General features: G+C 48.4%; 7 protein-coding genes across 7 annotated transcripts; 3 read left to right on the top strand and 4 right to left on the bottom strand.

Moving 5' to 3' along the window:
* Nucleotides 1-728: 728 nt before the first annotated feature.
* BDR25DRAFT_268374 (YccV-like-domain-containing protein) lies at nucleotides 729-2,805 on the bottom strand. The gene is made up of 2 exons (XM_033687105.1): nucleotides 1,104-2,805; nucleotides 729-1,048 (listed from the first exon to the last, which is right to left on the bottom strand). The coding sequence occupies exons 1-2, from the start codon at nucleotides 2,735-2,737 to the stop codon at nucleotides 877-879; spliced, it is 1,806 nt and encodes a 601-aa protein (XP_033543683.1). The 5' UTR covers nucleotides 2,738-2,805; the 3' UTR covers nucleotides 729-876.
* Nucleotides 2,806-4,656: 1,851 nt separating this feature from the next.
* On the top strand, nucleotides 4,657-5,696 carry BDR25DRAFT_336383 (Sm-like ribonucleoprotein). The gene is made up of 3 exons (XM_033693095.1): nucleotides 4,657-4,757; nucleotides 4,813-4,862; nucleotides 5,059-5,696. Exons 1-3 carry the CDS (start codon nucleotides 4,744-4,746, stop codon nucleotides 5,364-5,366), a joined length of 372 nt encoding a protein of 123 aa, XP_033543684.1. The 5' UTR covers nucleotides 4,657-4,743; the 3' UTR covers nucleotides 5,367-5,696.
* A 30-nt stretch (nucleotides 5,697-5,726) lies between these two features.
* On the bottom strand, nucleotides 5,727-7,016 carry BDR25DRAFT_293345 (taurine catabolism dioxygenase-like protein TauD; the record flags this gene model as incomplete). The annotated part of the gene is made up of 2 exons (XM_033688714.1): nucleotides 5,727-6,091; nucleotides 6,175-7,016. 2 exons carry the CDS (start codon nucleotides 7,014-7,016, stop codon nucleotides 5,728-5,730), a joined length of 1,206 nt encoding a protein of 401 aa, XP_033543685.1.
* Nucleotides 7,017-7,698: 682 nt separating this feature from the next.
* On the bottom strand, nucleotides 7,699-14,541 carry BDR25DRAFT_336385 (DNA polymeras-like protein epsilon; the record flags this gene model as incomplete). Its single annotated transcript, XM_033693096.1, has 4 exons — nucleotides 7,699-13,027; nucleotides 13,072-13,693; nucleotides 13,744-13,880; nucleotides 13,931-14,541. 4 exons carry the CDS (start codon nucleotides 14,539-14,541, stop codon nucleotides 7,699-7,701), a joined length of 6,699 nt encoding a protein of 2,232 aa, XP_033543686.1.
* A 339-nt stretch (nucleotides 14,542-14,880) lies between these two features.
* Nucleotides 14,881-15,773, top strand: BDR25DRAFT_268387 (uncharacterized protein). Its single transcript, XM_033687106.1, has 2 exons — nucleotides 14,881-15,341; nucleotides 15,395-15,773. Exons 1-2 carry the CDS (start codon nucleotides 15,077-15,079, stop codon nucleotides 15,670-15,672), a joined length of 543 nt encoding a protein of 180 aa, XP_033543687.1. The 5' UTR covers nucleotides 14,881-15,076; the 3' UTR covers nucleotides 15,673-15,773.
* BDR25DRAFT_345419 (uncharacterized protein) lies at nucleotides 15,744-17,172 on the bottom strand (the record flags this gene model as incomplete). The annotated part of the gene is made up of 2 exons (XM_033694052.1): nucleotides 15,744-16,900; nucleotides 17,035-17,172. The coding sequence occupies 2 exons, from the start codon at nucleotides 17,170-17,172 to the stop codon at nucleotides 16,004-16,006; spliced, it is 1,035 nt and encodes a 344-aa protein (XP_033543688.1). The 3' UTR covers nucleotides 15,744-16,003.
* Nucleotides 17,123-18,502, top strand: BDR25DRAFT_306041 (uncharacterized protein). The gene has a single exon (XM_033690536.1). The coding sequence runs from the start codon at nucleotides 17,413-17,415 to the stop codon at nucleotides 18,427-18,429; it is 1,017 nt and encodes a 338-aa protein (XP_033543689.1). The 5' UTR covers nucleotides 17,123-17,412; the 3' UTR covers nucleotides 18,430-18,502.

An 18,502-nucleotide genomic window follows, 5' to 3' on the forward strand; every position in this document is an offset into this window, starting at 1 on the left:
ATAGTTTAGATATGTTACTGTAAAAGTAAAAAAACAATAATGTAAGTTTTATAAAAGAATTTAGAGCAGAATAACTATATCTAAGCCTTAGCTACTACGCTGTTAGGCTTAGTATAGTTCTTTACTAAAGTTTATGTAAATTTTAATGTTTAGTAATGTTTAAATTAGGAAATTATTTTAAGCTAAGGCATTTTTATTCCTAGAACAACAACAGAGAAGCTAGTATAGGGAGTTGATTATAGATTTCACTGGCTAACGCTCGCGAAATAATAGAGTGCGTTGTGGTGGGTCTTAGCAAAAGTAAGCAACTCAGGTGTGTGAGCAACTCGCCTGTGGGGCATGTTACCTAACAAACTTATATCTAAAGGTTCCACGTATCTGCCCCAACCCTGCCCTGCCCTGCCCTGCCCTGCCCCCTGCGCTACCCCTATCTCTAAGCATTTAGCTGCACCTCTCCTCTTAGCTAGCTTAGTAGTTTTCTAATATCCTTTTGTATAAATCCTATAGGTGTTAATAGAATTCCCAGATTTCTAAGTCTCCACGCACTCCCATATGCGTCTGAGTGGATTCACACCGCATTCAGACCTACTGTCTTGCCTGCGCCGTTACATAAGTGTCCTAGTGACTGGATTATGTCACTATTAATATCATCGAGAAATGAATCAAAACGTGGATCCTAGGCAAGCCATGCACTGGAATTAAGACAACACTAAGAAACGAACGTGGGTATCAATTCTTCTGATCTTTTGTTCCCTTCTTTTCAATTTCAATAACATCCGCCTCTACCCCAATCCTACACATAAAAGTCATCTGCACAAGACCTACCTCCTACATGATCGACCTAAGAAAAGACAGAGTCATAAGCCCACCTCAGATTCAATCATCAGGGTACTCGTCCCGGACATTACTCACAAAGGTATGGGCGTCGGAGTCCCAGCGCTTGAAATAACGGCCTGCAAGGCGGAGCATGGCTTCACCAGGTTGAGTAGAGTGGGATACAGGGGCGATGTTTTCTTCGGCGACGTAGCGGACGGATTTGTCGCAGACGCTTTTGTTACTATTAGTTTTCGAAGGAAGGAAAGGGGGAAGGGAAGATGACGTACAGGACATGATAAAAACTCTGGTTGCGGCCATTGGTAAGTCTGTCAACGCCCATATGCTGGATCCACTCCTCGCCTGCGTCGCACGAGGTGTCCCAGCCTGTGATGACACCTTCATAATGGTACCGTTTATGCTTGAACGATTGGCCGACGTGAAACTTGACTCTTTGCGTTGTTGGGGTGCTTCGGGCGTTTGTTGGCTTGCGCATGCTGTCTAGATTATGCATTGAATGCACGAAAGCAAGGAGACGCTGACCTTCGGGTTGATTGTAGAAAAGAGGGATTACGTGCTGCTCAAGGAGGGTGACGTCCCAAGGGAAATGTGTCTGAAAATGTTCCAGGAGATAGGGAAGGTATTGGCGTCGGCGAGTAGAGATATTGGATAAACTGCCGCTTTGCTCCTCTTCCCGCGGTCCGAGCATAAGCATCGCCCACAATGCTGCATAGAATGCATTGTCCATATCTGGATACTCGTTCAGCCAGATAGAGTGAACGCCGTAGATGCCTGCATCTTGCTGCCGGATAGTCTGCACCGAGTTCATGATGTTGCGTGCGGTGCGTAAAACTAATTCCTGCGTGGTCGTGTCGGAGAGAAACGCATCGTGTTCTGAATTTGGAACCCCCATTTCTTGCAGCATTCTCTCGAGATCTCCCTGGTCCACCTCGCTGGTGGAGCGGAATGGATCAATGTACATAGAGTCCAATTCAGTCGAGTTGGTCGGACTATAGTCTCCATTAAGGGTGTGATCTTTAGGGGCGTAGATGAGACAGTAGACGTGGAAGAGGAAGCCGCATGGGCGAGCATCAAGGCCAACACGTCGGGCTAGAGCGCAATATATGGCGACCGAGACCAAGGGCAATGACTCGTGATCAGGGGATTGTAGGACCAGTCCGATGAATGAGTTGCGAAGAGCACGGTATGACGGATTGGGGACTCCCTGAAACCCCTTGTCCCGGAGGAACCAGGCCAGAACTTCTGCTTGTCGCCGAGTACTGAACTGCGTGAAGCCCTGATATTCTTGGAGCAGTTCTCTGGCAAGACGGTCTAGGTCGGACGTGATGGTGTCGAGGTCGACATGGTCGCCAGCGCGGGTGAATAAGTCGTAGGCACCAAGCGCCTCCTCGAGTGAGATGTCGGCACCATTGGATATACCCTTCCAGATTCGGATTGCTCTCTCCCGCTGGATGCGCTCAAGGATGGCATTCGCGTAGTACCGCCTCGCTAATACGTCCTCGGCGTCGTCAGGACAGGCGCCCTCTTGTAGCAGCGTTTCTTTTGCATCATCTCCAAAGTCAGCAATCTCATTGATATACCGTATGCGCCCCTGCTGCCTCTGTAGGACCTTGTTTAACAACTGCGTGGTACGCTTCTCAATGTGCATGCGGTATATGAACAGCTCGCGCCAGTCGACATCAGAGAGGGGCCCCGCGAACTTCTCGGAGATGTTGTGGTGCACCGCCCAGAACTTGAAATGGGTACGGCAGAAGTGCCGCCAGATAACGGGAGAATCGAACGTGATCTGCTTGATGTGCTTGGACGTGCGCGAAACAGAGACGAGCGAGCGCGGGTCGAGGTGCTGGAAGATAGCCTCTAGGGTCTCGGTGGGGAGCGCCGTGAAAGAAGGAGGCGGGGCCATGAGAAGCGATGGGTGGTCGCAAAGACGAGGATAGAAATGGTGGAGGTTGAGGGCTGGATGGCGTCTCAACTTAATGCTCCTACATGACTTCGTTCATGACGTGCAATGTTGCAAGGTGAATTGGGTGTCGCTTAGTAAACAGCATCGGCTATCGATAACGCGAGCCACAGGCTGCCTTCATTCAGAAGGCAGTTTATTACTCTTAATTGCTGTGTAGCTAGGTTATCCATTTCTGCTCCTTGTCCTTTCGTAAAGGGGGTCTATCATATCTTGGAGGACATGTTCTCCTACCCAGTCTCACTCATCCACCTCTTGGCTTTGAGGGGCTTAATATATAAAAGCATATGTCATAGCTACTAGGTAGTAATACTATACATGTGACTAGACTTAATTAAGCAAAGCCTACTATTTAACAATGTTATTTAAATTCTTTATATAGTTAAGTCGCAGCTTAATGAAAGCTTATAGGCTATCTAGTAAAAGTGTTACGGGGCGGTGATGCCTGTGTTGTTAATGCATTACGTGTTGCTGCGCAGGCGTTTTAGCAGGGTTTGCTGGTCCGCTCACTTGGGTGGTCCACTCGCTTATGAACACGTTAGTATTAGTGTTTTATAATAACGTACTTTACGGGCGAGTTGCTCACACACCTGAGTCGCTTACTTTTGCTAAGACCCTACTAAACCACCCTTTTTACACTAATGCGTTCCTAACAACACTACTTAGACACGCTAAAAAACATTAGATACAGCTTACACTCTAAGCTTTTAAATAAGACATAAAACTTTTAAAGAAATGTGCTGCAGCTATATATAAAGTCTTTTAAAAGATAATAAATAACTATAGCACTAGATAACCTTTATAAGCTAATTCTATAGCTAACTTATAAAGGCTAGGTAATAAAAAGAAGCAGGTAATTATTAAGACTATACTTAAGCTATATGTATAAGGATTTTCCCCTTAAATAGCATTTATAGCTAATATAGCTAATTCTTTGCGCGCTAAGCATAATCTAGGCTATGTTAGCATAAACTAGCCTAGTATGTTTATAAAGTGTTATTTAAAGCTTAAAGTAAAGTTTTAAGTGCAAGTATAGTTAATAGATATTTAGCCTATAATAAAGCCTATCTTGCTAAAGTTGTACATGTTATTATCTTAGATGCTATACTTAGCTTTAATATTCTTTATAAGGCTAAACCTGCTCTAAATTACTCTAGAACCCTTATAGAGAGCTCTTTTATAGTTGTACTACGCGTAAATGTTACTTTAAGGTCTAAATAACACTTCCTAAACGTACTAGGCTAGTTTATGCTAATATAGCCTAGATTACGCTTAGTGCGCAAAGAATTAGCTATATTAGCTATAAATGCTATCTAAGAGGAAAATCCTTGCGCATATAGCTTAAGTATAGTCTTAATAATTATCTGCTTCTTTTTATTACCTAGCCTTTATAAGTTAGCTATAGAATTAGCTTATAAAAGTTATTTAGTGCTATAGTTATTTATTATCTTTTAAAAGACTTTATATATAGCTGCAGCATGTTTTTTTAAGAGTTTTATATCTTATTTAAAAGCTTAGAGTGTAAGCTGTATCTAACGTTCTTTTAGCGCGTCTAAGTAGTGTTGTTAGGAATGCATTAGTGTAGAAAGGGTAGTTTAGTGGGGTCTTGGCAAAAGTAAGCGACTCAGGTGTGTGAGCAACTCGCCCGTCAAGTACGTTATCCGTGGATATTGCACGATACCATACAAATTTATCGTGGCTTATCGTGGCTTATCGTGGCTTATTGTGGCTTATCCTGGCCCACCATGGCCTCCATTGTTTTTGTAGCGCACGTGACCTTTGGAACAACGATTATCCGCTAGCGCGCTTGGCAGCCTAAAATCCCAAGTAGCTCCGAGAGCTTCCCCTCCACTTCTTCATTACTACCGCGGGCGTAAATACCACTCTCCACTCATCTCGCGGCCGATAATTTCAGTCTTAGAATTGTGTCTGTCTACAGACTACCCAGCATGAAGCTTGTTCGGTAACTCCCCGCGCCGATCAAGACGAGGAAGATCCTGGCTAACTCCAGGGCGCAGGTTCTTGATGAAATGCCAGAATGAGACGGTCACAGTTGAGCTAAAGAATGGTATACCCCGCCTTTTCTTTGTTGAAGCTTCTCGCTATCCGCGCGACGGTCGTGCGGGGCCAATTGTGGGATCGCAAACCCTCGCTTTACGAATCGCATCCGTCACTACATCCACGCACTGCCCATTTAGAGCTTTGCTGGTTCTTGATCGCATGGCCTTCATGATACAGAACCACACGCTAACCGGACACCCCAGGCGCCATCGTCCACGGCACCGTCGCATCCGTAAACCCAAAAATGAACATCGCAATGCGCTCCGCCAAATTAACCCCCAAAGACCGAGATACCGTCGCCCTCGACGCAATGACCGTCCGCGGCTCAACTGTTCGTTACATAATTCTTCCCGACAGCCTTCCACTCGACACACTCCTCATCGATGACGCACCGAAGCCGAAGAACAAGGCAAGGAAGGAGGCAGCTGACCGTGGTGGACGTGGTGGTCGCGGAGGGCCTAGGGGTAGGGGAAGGGGACGCGGTCGTGGCAGGGGTGGGAGAGGATTCTAAGTCACATAAAAGACTGACGTTGATGTTCTGGCTTGGATGTATGGCCGATGAGTCCACGAAAGTGCAGGGTATGGGGGTTTCCGAAGCCCAAAGGAACAGCATCCTAATTTGCTTCATTCAGGGCGACAAACTGGTTCATATTCTTAGCCTGCAAGTCAGGCAGCATTCAGGTGACATCTTGAGATAAGCTTCGGGCCTGGCAGGTAGGCTGGGTGCACTAAAGAAAGAGGACCTGAATCGGCTCGAGGCTTCTCCTGTCCTTTTACACGAGAGAGATGCATAAAGTACAATGTCTCCTCCATTTTACAATTGAAATAAGATTAAAGAGACAAAAACTCCCCATTCTACGATGCCTTGCTGTCTACTCCGCATCTTCAGGCGCCACAGGCGGCGTATCATCGACCTGAATACCTCCCCTCTTCTTCTCCGCCGAATCGTGGAACGGCAGTTTCCAGCCTCCTTCGTCTTCTGGGGTGCTCAACCACAGCCTCATCAAATGCCTCCTGGGCGCTGGCGCTGGATAGTCCTTATACGCCGTGCGAGCATGTAGAACATGGCAATTAGACAAAAACTGAATATCGCCAATTTCGAGGATCATGTGCAATGCGAGGTGGAGGCATGTTTCTTCTAAGACGGTAGTAGCGCGTTTTTGAGCTGGCGAGAGAGGAGGAATGATCCCGGCGTTGGAGAAGCGGGTTAGGGAGCGGATGTAGTAGGGGTCCCATCTGGGAATCAACTTATCAGCGACATATGACTGACCCTAAAGGTATTCTAGGAGAAAAGAAGGGAAGAGAACAGGACAACTTACTTTGAATATACCCTTGGATTTTCTCCCTTCTCGAGATAAAACACACTCGTCTTGATCCACTCCTCCTCCCCTTTGCTCGTCTCCCCTTTCCTGTCAAAATACCACAAGGGCTTCGTTAATTCCTCCGCCACATCTGGATTCTCCCTCTGAAGTGTATTCCATACATGATGACTACTCACAATATCACTTTCCCCTCCATCCAACGCACGGGCCACGCAAAGCAACCCGACGATATCACTATCATCGGCGTGGAAAAACTGCCGCGCGTTCGTCCGATATATCCGCACCTTATCGATCTGCGTGGCATCGTCCCCCAAGTCCTTAACATGCCCTAACACATGCCCGCGACCGTTTTGGGACACCAAATAACCTAGATAGGTCCCTAGACCCATGTATGCGACGGCGGATTTCTTGTTTCCCCATTCCTGGACTGGCATGCCTTTGAAGAGTATGAAGCCTTTACCGTTGAGCAGCTCATTCCGCATGCCCTCGAGGAATTTTCTAAAATTTGGTAGGGAAAAGGTTTCTTTCGTTATGCCCGTGAGAGGGGTGCCAGAGGCCAAGAATGCGTCTGCTGCGCAGCTCATTTCTTGGATCTCAGAGGGTGAGAATGGGTGCGTCCAGCGTTCCGGGTTGTGGGTGTAGTCCTCTGCTTTCCAGACTGTGGGGCCGGCTATCTCTTTTGGGAATTCAGAATATGGGCGTAATTGGTCGTATAGGGGTGCATGTTGACCAGATGTTTTGATGCCGTCGGGGAAAATGGCTTTTGAAGCCTTATTATTTGAGGTAGAGGAGATTTGGTGGGAAGGAGTGGGGAGGTAGGTTGTGTGGGCTGGTGCCATTATGGTACTTGATTGATAGAGACAAGAATTGTGAATATCAGTTGTAAGGTATTAGAGTAAAAGAAGGTGTCAGGAGGCAGATTGAAAGATTTCAATTGAGATGCTTGCTGTCCGTGGCTCATTCACAGGATCTTTAGACGAAGAAAATGGGATACTGGGAATTATTTCTATATCCCCCATAACCTACCATTACCCAATTCCAAGGCCCATGGGTCCGGCATCGCAACACTTGGAGTTGGTGAATCAACTTCCTGTTGTGATATTAGACTCGATGGCGTGCTTAGGTCCCTGAATACTCGACCCCGCCATATTGGCTATCTTTGTCTGTAACGCTACCTTTGTTTTGACCACCTCGGCAACGCTGGACCTATCAGACCATTGAAGATCGACGATATGCAATATTTGTAGTTCCAGGGGTGACTGAAAACAGATATTGAATGTCTCGGAAATTTGGGGCTACTGGGGGGGAGGAAGAATAGGTGCTGATTAGAAACCCATTTAACATTTGGGGAATTGTGATATCGGAATCAAATAATGTAAAAAGCTATCCGCTATGCTTTCTCCTCGTGTAAACGCTATAAACGCCCGCAAATGCAAATGACGAATGCCGTAGATCGCTTCGAAGATAAACACCAAAAGGTCATCCAAACATTAGTTATCAGCACATTGCGTAAACCCCAGCTCAGAAACCCTTAAGGCACTCCTGCACAACAGCTTCCAACATCCTCAATTGATAGAAACCCGCCACATTTCCGTAAACCTCCAACGCCCTCCGCACTTCCGTTCTGTTCCTCGTCCCCACCCACTCTCCCGAACACGAACAATGCTCCATAAACTCATTACTCCTCAGTCGTGCACACTTTCCACACTTCAAGTCCTGGGTGCACCATTCCAGAACCAATTTCTGGACCTCGGAGATGAGCTCTTCCTCGATACGGAGCTTATCATATGCTGAATTGCAATTGTCACACTTCCACTTTGGTAGTGGTAGTCCGGATGATAGGTCTGATGGGTTGGGAAGAGATGCGGGGAGAAGAGCAGAGTCGCGGCAGAGGTCGAGGTCGCGGGATGATGTGCATTCTTCGCAGATCACACCTCGGACATATAAAGCCGCACTTGGGTTCGCGAAACTCGCATCTGCACTGAATTCACGGATATCGAACAGATTTAGCAACTCTTTCCTCAACAAACGTGCTTCAAGTGTGATAGCGCGGTCTAAGCTCAAGACTTGCATGATCGATTTGACAAGTTGGAGGACAGGGTTTGTTAGATTGAGATGTGAGCCTGGAAGTTGTGGGAAGATGTAGTCAGAGGCAAGATCAGGATGTAGGAGTTCGTTGTGTTGACGGCGCAGCAGAGACGAGATTTGCTTTAACAACGGCTTCGTAAAGCTCTTCGGCAGGATCTGAGTAGCTTCCGTTGGGTCAACGGTCAGTGGCCGGAGAGGAATTTGTGTTAGGCGAGGCGTTGATCCGTCTACGGCACCAGGACGTTTCCTTGCGTGCATTAGTTCTATGAACTTAATGACCCAATCATGGAATACTGGCTGAAGATTGGGAGGGAGGAATTGTGCAAATTGCCAGCACCTGATGTTGTCCAGGGTTTGGTTCTCAACCTCAACAACCTTTTGGCAGCCCTTCCCACCGTAATTGAACTCGTCATACCACACGAGGTAATCCCAGTACTCCTTGATTTCGAGGTCTAGGAATTGGAAGAGAGGCTTCGCTTGGATAGTCTTGAGGATGTAGTGGCTGTATGCGTACGCATTTCCAACCTCGGCCTTTGACGTCTGTAGAAGAAGACGGTTCGGGCCAGCAAAGACGATATGTGATCCAACACGTTTAAAGTCGGCCATCAGCTGCTGGAGAGCTTTGCGCGACATCATCTGGACGTAGTAGTGGAGCGACCAGTCATAGAGAAAGGAGCCTGGGCTGCCAACCCATCGAACTAGGTGCTGGACCATCACATCAGCCATGTAGTCGCCCCGTTCAGCCTCGCCCCACCAAGCTTTCACCATCTCTCGCAAGACTGTGATCCCAGCTGTGGAAAATGCGTTGTCGGAGTAGATGACATTTGTGCCATCATTCGCGGCATCATATGAAGGTGCTGCAGGGTTGAAAGAGACTGAGTTAGAGCCTTCTAGATCATTGATCAAAGATGAAGACAGAACAGTGTTGATAGCAAGATTACGCAAGGTCAGATCTATGCAGACCGAAGAGTACGTTCCAGGGTTGTTGACGGAGGGCATCTCAACAGCTTCAAGGGGTGCCAAAATATCGTCCATTTCATATCCAGCGTGATCTGGCTTGGGGGTGCCGGACCACCAAAGGACCACTTTCTCTTTCTGAAGTCGTCTAGCATAAGCTATGTCGATCAAGAACCGCGGGTCGTTGCTTTCCAAGTTGCAAAGAGGAATATCTCCATATCTGGCGAGCTCCATGAGATGAGCAATCCAGGACCCAAGATCTAAGTAATGGCCCACTACTCGCTTAGCGATGAAGGACTGCCATCCCAGCGGTGGTAGTTGTTTGTCTGATTCGTCTGGGTGAAGGGATAAAATGGGTAGGTCTCTTACTGGCGGGATCTCGTGTGATAGCAAGGTATGGTTCGGCGACTGTATAACCACAATAACTGGTTTGCCCTCTTCTGCCTTCATTTTCTTAAGAGCATCGCCAATCTCGAGCAGTGCTTTCCGCTTCGTTGTCACATGGACAGTCCGAAAGTGTATATCGTCCTGGTATCCTACACACGTTTGCCATGGCTCATAATTGTTGTCCTCTAAACGCCTGTTCAGAGCATCCTTGTAGATGCGATCGACATTCGGCATCCCTGAAGTATCCTTCGATTTGTTTTGGATGATAATGTGGGCGTTATCCTTGGAAGTAGAGAATAGCGCGTATATGTTTCGGTCTCCGCTGTTGACATGGTACAGATAGAGATAAGTAATCGATGCTTCAGATAGGTAAGGCTTTTGCGATTGCACACGCCGTAGACTAGATAAGTCGAATCCTTGCTCCAAACCCTTTCCGAGTACACCTTTCTGCGTCTCATCAAAAGTACAGGTACTTCCAAGCTGGAGGATGGCTCGAATGTTCAGAGGCACCTGCTTCTCGTAGATTCCCTCCACACTTGAGTGATTGAAAAGTGCCGTAAGCTGTTTCGATTCGTGGACGTATGTTTCTTCGGACATTTGCAGCTTGAAGAGATGGATGGAAGGATGGCCATTTGGTAGTGTATGGTTTATAACCTTGTCTACGGTGCATCCAGCGATGGACACGTCCGGTAAATCCTCGCCTCTTAGGTTAAGGTAAATTTGTCGAGAAACAATGACCTTAAGCGTATGGATCTTCTTGTCGATTAAAACAAATGCTCTGACCTCTCCAGGAGTGTCCGTTAACCGAAGTTGAATAATCTGCCACGTGCTAATGAAGAGAAGCTCGGCTTGGTTCCGAAAGAGAGTGCCAATCGCATCAGAGACATCGACTGGCTTCTCTCCAAACAGCTGTCGCCGACGTTTCCGAGCTTGTTTTTGGATCCTCCATTTCTGTTTCTGGTACTGGAGCCAACTGGAATAGTCTTCTGTGATGGATGGCATGATCTTGGGGAGGGTGGCATATGGGTCCGTCTGGACCAGCACAGCGGACTCTGGTGCCTTTCTCTTCGAGACCATCTTCGTGATTAGGCCCTTCTTGACCTGCGAATTTGGCGACAGCTTCGAGGAACCGAAGTCTTCCAAATCGCTCGCGATTCTATTACCCAATACATTGGTGTTCACATCAGTCAAGGCCTTCTTGGCAAACATGTCGGTCATTTTCTTCTGCTGAAGCTTATCCTCCTTCTGCCGTATTCGGCGATCCAACCATTCCGGGTGTGGTACCCTTGGGACAGGGTTGCTGACTTTTTGAAGGGCAGCAGGGATGGTGATGAGTTTCTGAATGACAGAGGCCAAACGCTCTGTGTAATAACCCCAATCAAGAACAACTCTAGGATCCATTTCCCCTGGGTCTTCGCGAAGCCACTTTCTCAAGAAGAATCGCTTTACCGACTCCTCGGCGGAGAAAATCGCGACCGGGATAGCACGTTCGGTAACAGGCGCGTGTTTGGGTCGAGAGGAAATGATGTACTTGCAGTTCAAACCTTTATCCTTGATCATCTGCTCGCCTAAGAACTCTGCTAAACGTTTCGCTGTGGTGATGGCGGTCGATTTCTGAGTTCCATACTCCTCCAGAGTCTTCGTCATGTTCTTGTTCTCGCAAATCAAGTCAATCAACTCCTCATCCGCAAGTGTAGATCCACGAGAGTCTAGGACATCGAGCCATTGATTGGCGACCTTCGCGACAGATCCATAAGTCTCTGCAAGCGTTGTACCCTCCAAGAAGAACTTGAAGATCTGAGTCTGAAATATCTTGATGAGCTTCAGCTCTCCTCTTCGCTTCACTTCGAAACCCTTCAATTCAGCCAAGCTTCCGTCGTGGTTGAAGACAGCATATCGCTTCTTCAAATTCTTGTCTTCTTCCTTGGAAGTGGGTAGTATCATGGCCTTGTACGGTCCATCGACTTCAAAGAAGATGGTGTTGTCGCTATGGGTTTCATACCGGAAGGTCGCTGGATCTGCCAGAGTCTGGTACTGGTGATTTGTAAACTTTGCATGAACAAGATGATTCAACATAACGCAGGGATATGAGATCGCAACTTTCTTTCCGTTGTTGAGTTTGAAAGCAAAGTTCTCTGGAAATGTCGCTGGGAGAATACACCAGATACCATCGGTATCCAGCTCAAGCGGCCGTCCGATCCTTTCTACGAGTTGTCGGGCCATTTGAATGATCTTGGCGCCGGTTAAGCAAGTGACACCCGCCATCTCCATGGAGTACCATCTAGACCCCTTTCGCATTACGTAGCCGTAGAAACTGTTTAAAATGACCTTATGGGCAAGCTGCAAGGAGTCGAAAAGAATAATCATCTTTTTCGCTTCATCAATCTCTCCAGCAGGTGCCCCGGCGGACTTCAGCGCGTCGGTCTTCCCCTTCCACACTTTCTGCTTCCCCTTGAAATCGTATCTTCGGTCTCGGAAGTCCTTGACGGTGTCGACGTAGAACGGATTTTCACGTTGGCAAATAATTGCCTCACGTTCGATCGTTTTCGTGTCGTGGATCTTGTGATAAATCTTCTTGCTGTATTCTTGCAATCGTTTCTTTACCAGAGATGCTTGCTCATCCATTGACAGCTCCTGGAACGTTCGCGATAGAGAATTGGTGTACTTTCCAGGAAACCTCTCGTTCTCCAAAGCATGCCGAATCATATTGTATTCATCTCGTTTGGCGGGAAGGAACTCTCCCCTCCACGACCAAGGCATCCGTCGGTCGCAGGTCTTCCCTGGCCTATTGAAGTCGCATGCAGCACAATCTGATTCCTGAATCATAGAGTCAGGCTGAAGTCGATTTGTCGTCATGATGTTCGGATACATAGACGCTACGTCTAAATGGTATATTAGAGGCGGCTCGCTTCTATTCGGAGTTTCCTTGAGCTGATTGAGCTTTTCCACAATCTGTGCTTTAACGTCGTCGTAGTTGGCTACATCTTCAAGCCTTTTCTTTTCCTCGACAGTGATACTGAACTTCAATGCAGCATCAAGATCCTCCAGCAATTCATCAATGGCTGTCGTATCCACTGCGAAGTTACACGGGATGTCGCTTCGAAAGACGCCAGCTTCGATACTTTCGACGTGACCTCCGACATAGGTCTCAGATTCGAGCAAATGGCCGTCCCAGAATGCCTCCTTGGGAGCTTGGTGCTTGTTTGGGAGCACAATTCCCTTCTGATAAGCCTGCACCATGAGCAACATCTCGCAAAGCGTACCAGTGCCCTTGCGCAGAACATCGTCCGGTGCTAATGGAAGAATAGTGCACAGGGAGAAGATGAAAGGGTGGACATATTTCATGTACAGGTAGTAGGTTGCCACAGCGTCGGAGACCGAGTATTCTGCGAGCGTTTGAGGTCGTTCGCTCGCATAGCTGTTTCTGTTAGCAGAAATCAAACTCTCCTAGTTCTTACTTACGGTGTCATCAATTCGGGGTCCAACTCGTCAGGATCATAGCCCAGCTTTGCGACGGTTACTGCTTTCAACCCTCGACTACCCTGGGGAAGGTAACTGTCTCGGTTGACCCAAGCAAAAGCGTCTAAATGAGCACAGTAATTGGATTGATAGATATCCTCGCTGTTCTTCCTGAAACCAATCTCTTGGTACATATCGATTCCCAGTACACTGGCTCTTGCTTCTACGAACGGCCAATCGAAGAAGTCGCCATTGTATGTAACCATTACTGTGGGTTTGGCCTCTTTGATATGCTCAAAGAATCGTTCTATCAGTGCTTTCTCATCTGGCTCGTTGAAGACGATAAAGGGTCCTTCGTACTCGGGCTTTGGTGTGTAGTCGAAATCAGAAATGTTCTCAGACACTATCTCTCGATTAGTAATCAAGAAACCTTGCCCATCGATCATGTATGAAATCATCATAATCTGGTCAATGACTGCGTCCGGGAACTTCAGGGGAAGTTTGGTTGTTTCAATATCGTATGCCATAACCACTGGATCCGCTCGCTGGAGTCGCTCTTCTATGCAAGTCATGGAAATCACCCCGTGCTTTGCCTCAACCGTATACCATTTTCCAATTCTTATGTCTGTTAATGCATTAGCCCAAGATTTAAAAGCTGTTTTTCAATTGACTTGCCTTTGTCGATGGCGACCCGGACATGATAGGGAACATCGTATTCCCTAATATCTAAAATAAAATCGCTTGCATCAGTCGCTCCACTAAGTCGGTTCTCATGTTCTTGGTCATCAAAAATGTCAAAACCCGCGTTTGCGCTGCTGGGTATTAGTAACTCCTGAATAGGTGGGTGTGGCAATTAACGTACCTGGCAACTTCAGCATATGTATCCATGGCATCCATCTTCTTCTTGTTCTTATCCACTACTGGATTTACCACCTTTCTCACCGCCAGAAGGTCGTTGACGTTCACAAATGCGAGCTGGAGGAACGTTCTCCGATATCCGAGGAGGTGATTTGGCATAGAAAGGTCCTCCTTCTCAACCCTCTTTACAGCTTTCACTAATCCCTCGAAACTTCTCCTGCACCATTCCTCAACCTCTGGCTCTTTTCCCTTCCTCACTGCCAGCAGAAAGTACGGATCGTACTCCAGCGTTGCCTTGAACGTTCCGCCGTCTTCTTCAATGAAATAGTAGTCCACCCCAGCTCTTCCCCCGGGTACGTTCTCATCTTCTACGCTTGTCGAATGCATGTTACAGAGCCATCCTACTTTCTTTCTCCCCGCCTCGTAGCGGGGAAAGCCCATGGACTCATCAATACGACTTGCGAGGCGTGTTGCTTCTATCTTTTCGTTCTGTGAGGTGGCTTCTGTGCTGCGGAGTGTCGACGCGTCAACCGTTTTCGGTTTTCGAGAGCTGTAGGAGGTGTTGCCGAGTTTGCCTCCTCGGCGATAGGGTTGGCCTCCGCGACGAGGGGCCATGGCAGGCTAGGAGAGAGGGTTGAAGGCGTTCGAAGGTATTCTACGGGATTTGAGATACCATTTGGACAATTAGAGCATCGAAACGAACAGAATGGGATATTTAGTGTGGCAAGCGTGCGATGTTGACTGTAGGGTGATTGAAGGTTGGGATATGGAAGTGGTAAGAGCGCGTCGCGTCGCGTACCGTGTCTAGGGCTTTCCTTAATTAATGTGGCTTGAGTGGCAAGAGGACCGAGGATAGCGGACAGCTGATAGGGGGTCAGGAACGCCACAACTTGTGGCTAGTGCAAGTAAGCTGAGCCGAAAAATATCCATAACGCGACCGTCACTGTCAACCGACTCCACAACAGCTAAGCCGCCTCCACTCCCGCAATCACGGCCAATTACTCTCTCAACTGCCTCGTGCCCTGTTTCCTCGAAGCGTGGAAGGCGGGTATCCCTAGCTAGTTTCCTCCAATACCTAGCAAACTTCAACTCTCCTCCACTTCTTCACAGATCGAGAACATCCCCACCCCAACAGTCTTCACATTTCACAATGGCAGATGACACCCGGCAATCTTCTTCCTCTCCCCAAAATGCTCGCCCTGTTCCGAAAGGTCCTGCAAATATCATGCCTGGGGGCACCGCACATACCGCAGGGGGGATCCCCGCCGACTACGAGCCCTCCTATGTTGACGCCGTAAAATCTCTCGGACCAGAATATTACCTGAATTTCCACAAAAGGCCTTGTGTACGAGACAGTCAGCTAATGGGCATTGGAGCCGGGTTCGTAGGAATGGGACTTGCGGCAATACTACGAAGTACGGCTCTCGGGCTTCTTGAAGTCGAAAGAGCAAAACTAATCGGCTTTTAGGACCGGTAATGATGTGCTGCCACTACGCTGTCTTCAGCTGGGTCGGCGTTTCATGTGTTTCATATCAATACTGTCAATACCAGCGTAGTAGAGAGAAGAAGGGCATGCAAATGGCGCGGGACCTCATGGAGCAGAAACGCGCAAACTTCGAGGCAAAACGTGAGGCAAGGAGAAAAGCCAGGGAAGATCAGGAACGGCTAGAAGAGGAGAGACGGAAGGAAGAAGAGAGGCGGACGTCGTGGAGTTATTGGTTCAAGACCAATACCCGGTTTTGGTAGGATTGGGGTTGCAGTAGGCTGGTATTCCAAAGTATATTCAGCCCTATATACAGGATCGTGTATGAAAATTTGTAATATATGCGAATTCGGAGCCACCGAACCACCTCCACCCAGTCCCCATCAACGTATCGTATCGTATCGTACCAAATCGTGTTCTTGAAAAACTTAGACCATGGCATCCTACCATCCGAGAGCGCGATACCGATTCAGCTTCCCAAGATTATCCTAGCTCATTACTCATACCATGGCATCGTAAGATCATACCGAAGAGACACATGTCATCGATTGGAAGCCTCCATCAACAACCCGTGTATCCAACTCTTCTTATGTATCAGGCTGCGAATCTCACGACTCTCCTTGTCAGCTCTACGTCTTTAATATTTGCTTCTCTCTCCACGGTGCTCTCTCTTGAGCTGCTCCCTAAGCCAATGCCTCTCTGTCTCCTTTCACTTCTCTTGGCCCTCGCTTCCCTGGCCTCCCTTGCCCGCCAATCCATCACTTGCTGCCTTCTCCTCTGGGCACGTGCGTATGCCAACGCAGGCGTAGGCTTGAATCCAATACCATTCAAGCCAGTTCCATCATCATCTGGATCCGTAGATGGATCCACAAGATGGCCGGTAATCTCACTATCTTGCCACGTGAGCGATGCCGACTGCGGCGAGGGTGACTTTTTCCGTGGGCGGCCTTGTGAAGAGCGATTTTTGCTTTTTGAAAATTGATTTGATATCGAGGATTGCGGTTTTAGTGTTGTGGCGGAGGACGACGCGAATGTTGTTGGTTTCGCAAAACCCATTAAGTCTGACCATATGCGGGGTTCCTGACTTTGCTTTTCGGATGACTCTGAGGTGTAGTCCTTCCCAGTCACCCACGTATCCGTAATATACAGCCCCCTCTCTTTCTCGTCTACCCCTACATCTAAGCCCCTAAAGTCCTCTAATGATGTCCTGCTGTCCTCCCGCGCAACTTCCAGCTTTAGCTTCTTGCGTACAATATCGTCGGTGGGTGTAAGCGGGGCCATAGGAATCGCATGGTGAATGGTCATGTCTCTCAGCTGGTCTGCGACTGCAGTCCTAGGGCTATCGGCTCCAGACGGCATGGGACTGCTGCTTGGCGGTGTAGATGTTGGCCGAGGAGTTGTGTTTAGCAGCGGGACGAACGGCGGCGGGTCGCGTTTACGCTTGGGGGAGGGGTAGATGGCGGAGAGTTGTGTCGGAGGCATCGCTGCCTGCTATGGCCGATGTAGAATAAGTAGTAGCGGTATAGGCCCCCCAGACGTAAGATGGTTGAGAGATGAATGGTTGTGGAGGTGAAGGTTGTCGGAAAACGCAGCCAAGCACGCTGCCATTTCTGGTGATCGCCTACCAATGTGGGGCGGTGCCGCACGGGCCTCATTGTAGGGCTGAACCCTGACTTCACATTTTCGGTCCTCACGAATTCTGGCACTGATGACCACCTAGGTGCGTTCAGCCACAGCGTCGCTCGTTTCTTGATTACTGCCATTAAGTTGGCAATGAAACTTCCGCCTGGATATGATCCACTTATTCCTCTCGTCTAATGCTGTGACTCTTTAACTGCTGCCTGGTTCCGTGGCGTTCAAAGGTCCTCGCAGCTCAAAGTGCATATCTCGTATCCACAAATATGTCTTGACGACATTCTACGTGCTTCCTCTCTTACACTCTTCCTAAACCCTCAACTCCAAGATCTTCCTTTTCGATCAATCTTATCCGCAAGATTATTAGAATGTCTGCAGCCGCATTACAGCGCCGCAACCAGCTCCGGGGCATAGCCTCAGAAACTAGATCACTCTTGCCGACTATTCTATCTCAGCTGGACTCATGGAACACAACAGCGTCTTCCCTTCATCACAAGCGTACCCTGACCCAACTGGATCCGAAAGATTGTCCAGGCTATAGGCTTCCAGAGGATGACCCCGAGGCTGGGACTAGAGGGACACGCATCAGAGTCTACGACCAAGATACTTTCGATGCGGCATTGGACTTGCAACCTGGATTTACGTTCAGCTCCCTGAGTCCACCTATGAATAAATCAGCTCCTACATCAGTCACTCAGTCTGAAGACTCTACCCTTGACCCCGCGGCGATCGCAACACAAACGACCGAACCTTCCACATCCAAGAATCCCATGATCCCCAAACCGGTAGCCATCCTCAACCTAGCCTCTGAACGCCACCCCGGCGGTGGCTGGCTCAATGGCGCCCTAGCTCAAGAGGAAGCTCTCTGTTTCCGCTCTTCGCTCTCTGTGACTCTCCACGAACACTATTATCCCATCCCTGCCCTCGGAGCCATCTACTCCCCTTTGGTTCTCCTAATACGCGAAGCTATGTCCCGCGGCCACGGCCTCATCTGGCCCGACACTCCCGCACAAAACTTACCGGTGACAGCCGTCATCACCATGGCAGCGCTACGGCGTCCGGAGTTGACGAGAGATGGGACCTACAGGTACGCGCAGGATAAGGACATGATGAAAAACAAGATTCGTGTTATTCTTCGAGTAGCGGTGCACCAGGGTCATAGCAAGTTAGTTCTTGGCGCCCTTGGTTGTGGTGCATTTGGGAACCCGCCTCGGGAAGTAGCGCAGTGCTTTCTGGAAGTGTTTCAGGAGCACGAATTCCAAGGTGGATGGTGGGAGGATGTAGTCTTCGCAATCCTGGATAATGCTAGAAAGGAACAGGGAGGGAAAGACGGTGTTGGAAATTTTGGGTTTTTCTACAGGGCTTTGGATGGAACACTTGTTTGAGCGGAAAGGTCACAACTTACAAACCACTGAACAGGACGGAGAGATCTTGGAAAACCTTGAATAGGCGATAGAC

The sequence above is a fragment of the Lindgomyces ingoldianus genome (genome assembly GCF_010093535.1).
Source record: "Lindgomyces ingoldianus strain ATCC 200398 unplaced genomic scaffold BDR25scaffold_32, whole genome shotgun sequence".
NCBI classification, from domain to species: Eukaryota; Fungi; Ascomycota; class Dothideomycetes; order Pleosporales; family Lindgomycetaceae; genus Lindgomyces; species Lindgomyces ingoldianus.